Source organism: Primulina eburnea, chromosome 16 (genome assembly GCF_022965805.1).
Source record: "Primulina eburnea isolate SZY01 chromosome 16, ASM2296580v1, whole genome shotgun sequence".
NCBI lineage: Eukaryota > Viridiplantae > Streptophyta > Magnoliopsida > Lamiales > Gesneriaceae > Primulina > Primulina eburnea.
The window spans coordinates 28228042-28239469 of NC_133116.1; the positions used below are offsets into that span (position 1 = coordinate 28228042).

Genomic DNA, 11428 nt, shown 5'->3' on the forward strand with positions numbered 1-11428 from the left:
GGGAATACTGAGGGTATTGACCGAGGTAGACGTGGCCGCCCTAGAGGAAGGGCAAATCAAAATGTGAATATAGAGGTAGAGGTAGAGCAGGAGCCACCAATTCGTCCGGAAAGGCAGGTTGCAAGAAATGTTGAAGTGGATCGCAAAGTTCAGCAGCTGACCCAAAAAATGAGAGAAATGGAGTTAGTGATTGCTAAATTCCAAGATATGTGTCCTCCAAAATTCTTTGAAAATGATGGTGGTGAAAAAGCAACGGGATGGCTGAAGAGTATGAATTATTTAGTTAATTTGGTGGAGTACACTCCAGAACTGAGACTCAAGTTAGCTATTTACCAACTCAAAGATCGAGCACAACTGTGGTGGGAAGCCACAGAGTAAGCAATCCGAGAATCTGGTCAGATAATTTCATGGGAGGTATTTCGTACTCATTTTATTCAAGAATACTCGCCTCCATCTTATTATTCTGCTAAGGAATCCGAGTTCAATCAGTTAGTTCAGGGAAATATGTCAGTGGGAGAGTACGCCTCTCAATTTTCTGCTCTACTAGCTTATGTACCTCATGTATCAAATAGTGATCGATCCAAGCTTTCGCGTTTCATGCAAGGACTGAATCGGACGATACCTACGTTGGTTATGACTGGAGCACCAACTACTTATGCTGAAGCGGTAGAGAAAGCAAAGAATATTGAGGCTAGTTTGCTTTGGGGAGGATCACAACAGGTTCCATCTTTTACTTCCCAAGGGTCCGGGAGTAGCATTCAGATGCCCGTGGGCATACCTCCTTATCAGCCTCCACAGTCAAACCCGCCACCGAAGAATCAGAAATTCAGAGCTAAAGAAAAGCAGTTTAAGAAGAATTCTTACAGTAGTTCATCTAGTTCAGGCAGTTCTCGTGGAGGAAGACCTAGTGGTTATGTTCGAGATTCTTGTGGGAGATGTGGAGGTAGGCATCCTACTACCCAGTGCACAGGAGTTCAAGGAGACTGCCATACATGTGGATTACCGGGACATTATGCAAGAGTTTGTCCTAATGCGGGAAGACAGCAGTATCAGCCCTCACAGTTTAGCCAATTTCCACGAGCCCCAGTGCCTAGACCATCTACTCCACAGCCTAGCTACCAACAGCCGAGAAGATCTGCTCAGCAGTACTTTCCAGGACCTCAGCAGGCTAGGGTGCATGCTTTGACACAGGACCAAGCTCATGAGACGCCCGGAGGGGTCATTGCAGGTATATGATTTATTTTTGATCATCCTACATATCTATTGATAGACACGGGAGCATCTCATTCATTTCTGTCTGCTGCATTTATCGATAAGCATGAGATAGCTACTACCTTGTTGTTGGATACGGTGTCTGTGTCTACCCCTGCTGGTGTGTATTTGACGTCTCGTGAGATAGTTCTGAACTGTGTGATTAGATTTGATGATAACCTTATCATAAATAATTTAATAAAATTATCTATGTCTGACTTCGACTGTATTTTGGGAATGGATACTTTGTCGAATTATCGGGCCACCGTTGATTGTTTCCATGGAGTTGTCAGATTTAGACCTTATTTTTGCGATAAGTGGAACTTTTATGGTAATGATTCTCAGTCACGCATTTCATTAGTGTCAGCAATGGAAATGTTTAGACTACTATCGGCAGGGAATGAAGGATTCATGATTTATGCAGTTGATGTCACCCAGGAAGAAATGTTGAAAGTTTCAGATATTCCTGTGGTAAAGGAGTTTCCTGATGTATTTCCTGATGAAATTCTTGGCTTTCCGCCTCAAAGGGAAATAGATTTCAGTATTGAGTTAATGTCAGGGACGAATCCAATTTCTAGAGCACCGTATCGTTTGGCTCTAGCGGAGTTGAAAGAACTCAAGGAACAATTACGAGACTTATTGGAGAAAGGTTATATTAGACCAAGTATGTCACCTTGGGGAGCTCCAGTATTGTTTGTAAAGAAGAAAGACGGGACGATGAGGATGTGTATTGATTATCGGCAATTGAATAAAGCTACAGTGAAGAATAAATATCCACTCCCGCGTATCGATGACTTGTTTGATCAGTTGCAGGGTATGTCTGTGTATTCCAAGATCGATCTTTGTTCTGGATATCATCAGCTTAGAGTTAGAGAAGAAGATGTTCCTAAAACTGCATTTCGGAAATGTTATGGGCATTATGAATTCTTAGTCATGCCTTTTGGATTGACTAATGCTCCAGGGGTTTTCATGGATTTGATGAACCGTGTTTTTCGAGAATTTTTAGACAAATTTGTTATTGTCTTCATCGATGACATTTTGATTCATTCAAAAACAAAGAAGGAGCATCGAGAACATTTGAGACTAGTCCTCCAAACACTCAGAGCAGCACAATTATATGCTAAATTTTCTAAGTGTGAATTTTGGTTGGACAGAGTAGTATTTTTGGGTCATGTTATATCTGCTCAAGGAGTTTCTGTGGATCTCAGTAAATTCGAAGCTGTTATTAATTGGCCAACACCAACAAATGTTTCTGAGATTCGTAGCTTTCTAGGATTAGCACGGTATTATAGGCGTTTTATTGAAAGATTTTTCGTATTGCAAGGCATGTGACTCAATTAACGCAAAAAGATCGACGTTTTGTGTGGACTGCAGAATGTGAATCAAGTTTTCAGACTTTGAAGGAAAAGTTGACAACAGCTCCAGTGTTAGCTTTACCTTCAGGCTTAGGTGGATTTGTTATGTGTACAGATGCTTCTCTGAATGGACTGGGATGTGTTTTAATGCAAAATGGGCGAGTGATTGCATATGCATCTCGACAGTTGAAGCCACATGAGACTCGATATCCAGTTCATGATTTAGAATTGGCTGCCATTCTGTTTGCGTTAAAAATATGGCGTCATTATCTGTATGGTGAACAATTTGTAATTTATTCTGATCACAAAAGTCTCAAATATCTTTTCACACAGTCCGACTTGAATATGAGACAACGTCGATGGATGGAGTTGCTTAAAGACTTTGATTGTGAGAATCAATATCAACCATGGCGAATGAATCTAGTTGCAGATGCACTTAGAGCATCTCCAACCCATCTCTATTTTGGAGGAATTCTCCAAAATAGAGTATGGGTTGGTGCTCCAACTCAACTCCAAATGCAATCTCCATTTTAGAGACTGCAACAGTGATCCTCTATTTTTGAAGGATCACTATTCATTTGAATATCAATATAGAGATTCCACCAAATTACTGAAATGTCATCATAACAATTGCAATATAGTCCTTTTGAAAAAAAAATTTAAGAAAGTATCATTGTTCTCAATCGACTGGTGACTTCAAGAAGAAAAGATCGACCAACACACAAACTTGGTCGACTCACACACCCACACTTAGATCAACCAAAGCACCAACCAAAGCATGGACTTGGTCGCTTTGGTCGACCAAAGCACAACACATGTGCTTTGGGTGCTTTGGTCGACCAACCAAAGCACAACTCGACCAAGATAAAGCTTGGAAGTGGGTCGGTTTTGTTGATCAAACGTTGTTTTAATTTTTTAATGAATTAATTATAATTTATTATTTATAATAGTTATCAAATGGAACTAGTGAACAATTTAATGACAAAGAAATACATAACACAATTTATTACAAACACTTATTATCGACTTAATTTAAATTGATAAACATGTGAAATTTTTAGACATAAAAACGTAGACAATACTAAAAGTGACGTATCACCAACAATAAAAAACACACACACACACAACAACAATAAAGATAAACATATTTTTAGTTCATTGCAATCATGAGAGTAAATTAGTACGGTGACTCGTATGGTGAAGTTCCTCCGAGGAACTCTCCAAACGGTGTAGAATTCCCGTCAGAGCCATCCGCCGTCTCCATTCTTTTCTGCCAAATTTTTTGTTGTTCTTTTATCAAGTATGCACGGACTGATTCATCAACGCACATAGGGTTCATCCTTAGTATTTTATTTTCTTCTTTAAAAGCCATTATCGCATTCCTTTGTTTCTCAATATCAATGAGCTGTTGTCGATGTACCTCAGCATTCTCCATCACAGCCAACATTTTATCAGTACATTTGGCCATGGTGGAGATGTCCTTCAAGTGTTCTTCAGTAGCTTTTCTTTTGGCTTTGGCCTTTTTTTATGCCAATTGGACGCTGAGAACTCCCTCCTGACGGATTATCTTCATCCAGGTTTATAGCAAACGCAGATAGCCCTGGAGAATCGGGTGTCGGTGATTCGGTGTTGGGAGAATATTCAGACTGTGATGAGTCGATACTCCCGTGGTTTGGTATGAAATTAGGTAAAATAGCGTTTGATGACCTAAACTTCTCTTGGTCCTTAAGCAAAGACCATACATGATCCAACCGCCAAGTCGACCCAGCTGATTGCTTAAATAAGGCTTTTGCTTGATCCAACTATAATAAGGTATGAATTGTATCTTAGTCACATAAAAGTAAAAAAATATAGTTTCACAGAAGTATGATAACAAAAAATTAATTACTCACAATGTCTTTCTCAGAAGCACCACTTGGACGGCTAAGTTCCACCTGGCTAACACATGAACTAAAGTTTTGGACAATCTTGTTTATGTTGAACCAGCGACATTGGAGGGCCTTAGTACTTCGAGGCTTTGTTGAGTTACCAGCGAGTTGTTCGTTGTATGTAGCTGCCACTCGTGACCATAACCTATCGTGTGATTGGTTTATACCAATTATTGGATTTTGGGAGACATCAAGATAAGCCATCACAAGTAGTTTGTCCTCCTCGATTGAGAAGGCAACACCACGTTTAGATGAAGTCATTTGATTGTAAATAATTATTCAATTTGTAGGAGTGGTCTCAATGCTTCGTATGATGCTTCAATTTATAGCCAAAACATTTTGACAAGAAATCTGGATCAACGGTCTCAGTTAAAATTAAATCTGATCTAACGGTAGAAATTTAAATTAATTAGATTGATTTGTTTGGGGATACGAAATTTGATGACTGCAACTATACAACCCATCACATGGCTTTTATTTTAAATGCACAACCCGTGACAGCTAGTATATAGACAAGAGTGGGCTATTGATTTGTCTCTGATTGTGACTAGACACCACGTGACAGCTGACTGCAACTAGACAACTCCTCAGTTGGCTTTTACTGGAAATGCATAGCCCGTGACAACATGCATTATATAAATTAGACAACCCCCCTTGTCAGTTGGATTTATTGAAATACACAACCCGTGACAAAAAAAAATGAGTTGGCTTTTATTCCATATAATATTAAAAATAAATTAAAATATCTAACATAAATAAACTCATAAGTGTCACCACTTATTTAAAGACCAGTGACTTCTTGATAATTTACTGAACTTGCTCAAAAATGAATTTTCATGAAGGAGGTCCTTCAAGTTTTTCTTTCTATGCGTCCTCGTCGTCATCTGACGACAAAGATCAACCTAGTGCCAACATACAGAATGAGTTGAATCGCATTGACGAACAACAAACGGTTTTAAGCCAGCTCATAAACAGTGCTACCGTTGTATCCAATTACTTCCAAGAAAGTGATAATTTGCACCGACAAGGCTCGATCACTGGCCATGTTGTGATTAATCGAGACAGATTAGCTTCCGAACAACGCTTGTACAATGAATATTTTTCTGAGTCTCCAATGTACAATGAATCAATGTTCAAGAGACGTTTTCGAATGTCCCGTCGGCTATTCTTGCGAATTATGGAATTCGTTCAACAATATGACAATTACTTCGTACAGAAAGTAGATGCGTTAGGGAGGCCCGGGTTGTCCCCATACCAGAAGATAACAGCTGCAATGCGTATCTTAGCATACGGTATGGCGGCAGATTCAACGGATGAGTATATTAAAATCGGGGAGTCTACTGCGATTGAAAGTTTAAAAAGATTTTGTCGAGCTGTGGTGGAGGTTTTTGGTGACTGGTATCTTCGGTCTCCAAATGCTGAGGACATTGAAAGGATTCTCCTTATTGGAAAACAACGTGGATTCTCGAGGATGCTAGGAAGCCTAGATTATATGCATTGGAAGTGGAAAAACTGTCCAACAGGTTGGGCTGGACAATATGCTGGTCGTAGCGGAAAACCAACCATCATTTTGGAGGCCGTAGCAGATTACGAGTTGTGGATATGTCATGCATATTTTGGTTTGCCAGGTTCAAACAATGACATTAATGTGTTATCAAAATCTCATCTCTTAGTTAATTTGACCAATGGTGTAGCTCCCCCTGCTAACTATGTCATACAAGGAAAAGAAAATACCATGGGATACTACCTAGCAGATGGTATATATCCAAAGTGGGCTACTCTAGTGCAAACAATCCACAATCCACAAGGTCCAAAGAAGAAATATTTTGCAGCACGACAAGAAAGTTGTAGAAAGACGTTGAACGAGCATTTGGAGTATTGCAATCAAAGTGGGCGATAATCACTGGACCTGCACGAGTTTGGAGCAAACAAGTGCTGCATGATATCATGACAACATGCATTATAATGCATAATATGATTATTGAAGACGAAAGGGAATTGAATGTGCCAGTCACAGATTATCGTGAGGCACCCATCCCAGATGTTGAAATGGCACGTGATGATCATGTCCGATTTCAAGAGTTTCTTGCACGCCATCGTAAAATAAAAGATAAATCGGCTCACTATGCACTCCGAGATGCTCTTATTGACCATTTGTGGGAGGAGTACAGTAATTCGGAATATTAGTATTTTTAATGTCAATTTGTATGTTGTTCTTTAAATCATGTGTCGTTTATGTTTGTCTTCATTTATATTTTATGTCTGTTTGATTAATGTTGTCTTTTGTTTGCAATCTGATGACAAAATAAATGTATTGTTTTAAATAAACGAGTCGAATACACATGTAGTTGTGTTATGTTTAGCGAATTAATTAAGTTTATTTAAATAATACATTATGAAATTAATTAATTAATTATATATATATATATATATATGTGTGTGTGTGTGTGTGTATTTGAAAATGAAATAAATTAGAGAAATGAAATACTTTGGTAATATTTAAAAGATATGGGTTGAAAATGAAATAAATTAAAGAAATAGAGTATTTCTTAATATTTAAAGGAAATGGGTTGAAAATGAAATAAATTAAAAAAATAGAGTATTTGGTAATATTTAGAGGATATAGGTTGGAGAAGATTTTTAAAAATAGAGGTCATGAATCTCTATTTTAGATGATAGAGGATGAAAAATAGAGGATATGGGTTGGAGATGGCCTTAGCAGGAAATCTCAAAACGCTATGCTGACATCTCTAAATATTTCTAAAGTCCACGAGCATTTGGGAACATCAGGATGGACTTATCAAACAAGTGGAGATTACTTTATAGTTTCATCTATCAAAGTCGAGCCACAGATAATATCAAGTATTAAAGCAGCGCAGAAAACTGATCTGTATATTCATATATTGAAAGAATTGGCTCAAACAGATTAGTCAGATAAGTTCAGCGTTGCCTCAGATGGTAGTTTGCGCTTTAATGGGAGACTTGTGGTTCCTAATTTGATAAATCTGAAAGAAACTATACTACGTGAAGCACATTGTAGTCGACATAGCATTCATCCAGGAAATCGAAAGATGTATCATACTTTGAGAGCTCATTATTGGTGGAAAGGTATGAAGAAGGAAATTTCTGATTTCGTGGCTTAACTTGCCAACAGATTAAAGCTGAACGAATGAGACATGGCGATATGTTAAATATTCTGGAAGTACCACAGTGGAATTGGGAGCACATTGCTATGGATTTCGTGACACACCTACCTCGTTCTAATCGTGGTTGTGATACAATTTGGGTGATTGTTGATAGATTGTCTAAATCAGCCCATTTTATTCCATATGACCGTACTTGTACTTACAAGAAAATGGCGAAATTGTATATTGATCATGTGGTGAGATTGCATGGTGTGCCAATAACCATAGTATCAGACCGCGATCCAAGGTTTACTTCAAAATTTTGGAGTAGTTTGCAATCAGCTTTGGGTTCAAAGTTGGCCATGAGCACTGCTTATCATCCTCAAACAGATGGTCAGTCAGAAAGAACCATCCAGAATCTAGAGGATATGTGGCGAGCAGTTGTAATGGATTTCAGGGGTGGTTGGCAAGAATCATTGTCTCTAGTCAAATTCTCTTACAATAATAGTTTTCAGACAACGATCTGTATGGCACCATTTGAAGCTTTATATGGCAGAAAGTGCAGATCTCCGATTTGTTGGGAAGATGTAGGAGAACGACAGATGCCTAAACCAGAGTTTGTACAAGAAATGAAGATAAAGTTGAATTGATCAGAAAAATAATGAAAGCAGCCCAGGATCGTCAAGCAAGTTATGCTAATAAAAGGCGTTGGCCTTTAGAGTTCCAGGTTGGTGATTATGTTTTCTTGAAAGTATCACCGTTTTGTGGTACTATGAGATTTGGACGTAAAGGGAAGTTAGCACCACGTTATATTGGTCTGTATGGGATTGTTGAGAGAATTGGCACTTTGGCTTATCGTTTGGACTTGCCGCAGAGTTTGTCTGCGATACATGATGTGTTTCATGTATCGATGCTGTGGAAGTACGAGCCAGATCCATCTCATGTTTTGAGTACCGAGGATGTGGAGTTAGATAGTTCTCTAAGTTATGTTGAGCATCCTGTTCAAATTCTTGATCGCAAAGAGAAGCAACTCAGGAACAAGACGATTCCTTTGGTTTTGATGCAGTGGAGTAGACATGGGATGAAGAAGCTACATGGGAGTTAGAGGCTCGAATGCGTCAAGAGTGGCCTCACTTGTTTGAAAATATGATGAATAACTCCATGTACTCAGATTTTCCTATGTATTATCAGTGGTAAATGTTTTAACCACTTTGTGTACTAGTGTTTTGTATGTTAGATTTCGAGCTCGAAATCTTTTATTAGGAAGGAAGAATGTGAGAACCCGAATTTAATTATTCGGTATATGGCAAGAATTAGAAATAATTATTTTAAAGTGCTAAATTAAAATAATTACGCCAAATAATTATACTTGTGTGTTAAAAATATGTATTAGAAAATATCGGAATTATAGACGATATTAAAATACATATCGGAATTTAATAGCACGCGAGAGTTGTAATATTTGGATCGGGTCACATTCTATCATTTGGGCTTAATCATTAAATTCATGTATATATATGTGTTTAGTAGGAAGCCCATTTCTCCCAAGCCCAACCCATTTCCTCCTTTAACCTTCTCGTTTATTCTTGTTTCTTCTCTAGGCATCTAATCTGTTTTCTTTTTCAGCCTTCATTCTTGCGTATTTTGTGTACTTTAGGGCTTGATGATCTCATTTCCAACTCTATTTCAGTTCAAAGGAAGCTTTTGAAGGTAATCCCTAAGCTTAGGTTTTCAAGTTTGTCCATGGAAAAAGTTGGTTGCTGTTTTTTCGAGTTGCGGGTTTTTGGGTTCTTTTTTTTGGGTTTTTGGTGTGTTGTTCTCTAAGATTCTTGACTTGTGGTTCATAAAGAACTTATAGCTCTATGTCTATGATTTCTGTAGCCACTGACGAAATGGAATTCCAATTAAAAATGGATTTGATATGATTTTTTCACCAAACTGTGTCAAAATGGAAGTCTGTGTTGGAGCTGTGCAGAGTAGCTTCTGTAATTCGAGTTTATGACATTTTTGCTCTCGGATTTTGGACTTGTGATCCAAAAGAGAGTTGTAGGCTATGCGTTGTCTTCGTATTGATATAAGATTCGTTAAAATCCATTAAGAATTGAGGTCTTTATGCTGTTTTTGCCGGAACTGCTCAGTACAGACTTCTGTCCGCGAAGTGTGCATGTAGTAGCGCCTTCTTGTTAATTCTGGGATTATTCTGTTAGGATGCTGGAAATGGTTTCTTCTAGGAAAACTTAGATATTTGAGTTGTCTTTCATCTCCAATTGGCGGATATTGATTTGAGTCAAATATGAGTTAGATATGAATTTTATACTTCTAAGTGTCGAAACTAAATCTGTCACAGACCTTGCATCTCATGGTTGCTGGTTTTGGGCGTTTTTCAGTGTTGAGATGATTCAATTTCATGTTGATGTCTTATGATGAAATATGGAATTTTGAGTTAGGATTCCAGCCATGTATGATAAGTATGTTTTGGTTAAGTTTTGGTTGAGTTATGGCCTTACAACGAGCTTAGGTCCAAGCTGGAATTAGTAAAATTGTTTTTGGCTAAGAGTTGAATATTTATTTGATGGTAATTAATTATTTGCCACAGCTTTTAGTAGCCAGGAAGCACCGAGGAGTTTATAAACTATTGTGGTAATTTAATTTGAAGGTTAAGGTACGGATTGATCGATTCTTTACAGCGTCTATAACGACGTGTAATTAAATTGATGTGATTTTATGAAAACCATGTGTTTATGTGCTCTTTGTGCTGTTTGGGTGTATTTTAGGATTATTCCTCATTTTTTTTAAATAAATGTGAGTTTTTAAATATATTGGAATAATCTGTGAATTCATATGCATTGTTGAGCACGCATTCATATCGAGCCATGACTCCGTTGTTTCCGAGATTTCTGTTTACTCTTGGATGAGTTATTTAGACATCAGAGCCGAGGGCGTTTAAGAATCACACCTCTGATGACTAGCGTAAGGGCCGATCAGTTCTGCAGACTGGCACCCCTGACGCAGATGTGCAGGGCCGAGGGCGTACTTGACACGTCACACCCCTGGCACATGTGGCCACAGTTGTTACTATCGTTTCTTTGGATCCACTTTGATACCCGAGATTATTGGTACCCTACATGCATTGCATTGCATTGATTTTATTACATGTCATTTATTTATGCTGTAATTTATTTGATCTTCGTACTGGGGTTTGACCCCTGTCCCTCGGGACTGCTGTGGTTTGTTTTGTGATTCCATAGCAGGTTATACAGGTGGTTCTGATGCAGCTGGCGGAGCGTCTGCTAGTGGAGCCCAGTGAGTCGGTTTGAGTTGGGAGTCCCCAGATATACTATTTATATTGAGTCATTTGCCTAGGAGATGCCTCGTGTATTTGTATGGTTGTATTTTGAGTGTTGGATATTATTTGGTGTGATCGAGCCTAGCTGGCTCTGTGTGCAATTGGTATTCTGTTTGTTTTATTGGACTCTATTTTCAAGTATACATGTTTTGTTGTGTTGTTTTGGAATTTTTTGTATGTCCTATTTACGGTGAGGTCATGCCGAAATTTCTGTAGGCCCAAAATGGAAAATTCTTACTCGTTTTCGATGTTTACGCTAATAAATCCTGTTGTTTGATAATTAAAAATTAATCAGGAGCACGGGCCCTCACAAAAGCAATCAAGACCTTTGCCCCTAAGAAAGAAATGAAGCTGGAATACCAAATATTGTATGATATTGTGGCAAAGTCTTTATTGGCTAAGGCAAGATATTTTGCTACAATA

At 38.2% G+C, this 11428-nt stretch overlaps 1 protein-coding gene and 1 pseudogene across 1 annotated transcript; both read left to right on the top strand.

Moving 5' to 3' along the window:
• The first annotated feature begins 382 nt into the window (after positions 1–382).
• LOC140817439 (uncharacterized) lies at positions 383–11218 on the top strand. Its single transcript, XM_073177118.1, has 2 exons — positions 383–1228; positions 10911–11218. Exons 1-2 carry the CDS (start codon positions 505–507, stop codon positions 10964–10966), a joined length of 780 nt encoding a protein of 259 aa, XP_073033219.1. The 5' UTR covers positions 383–504; the 3' UTR covers positions 10967–11218.
• Positions 5361–6721, top strand: LOC140817227 (uncharacterized; annotated as a pseudogene).
• Positions 11219–11428: the final 210 nt, after the last annotated feature.

Coding starts and splice junctions, on each gene's coding strand:
- LOC140817439 (XM_073177118.1), top strand. CDS start 505: ATGTCAGTGGGAGAGTACGCCTCTCAATTTTCTGCTCTACTAGCTTAT. Junction 1,229..10,910: donor GCCCGGAGGGGTCATTGCAG/GTATATGATTTA, acceptor ATTCCATAGCAG/GTTATACAGGTGGTTCTGAT.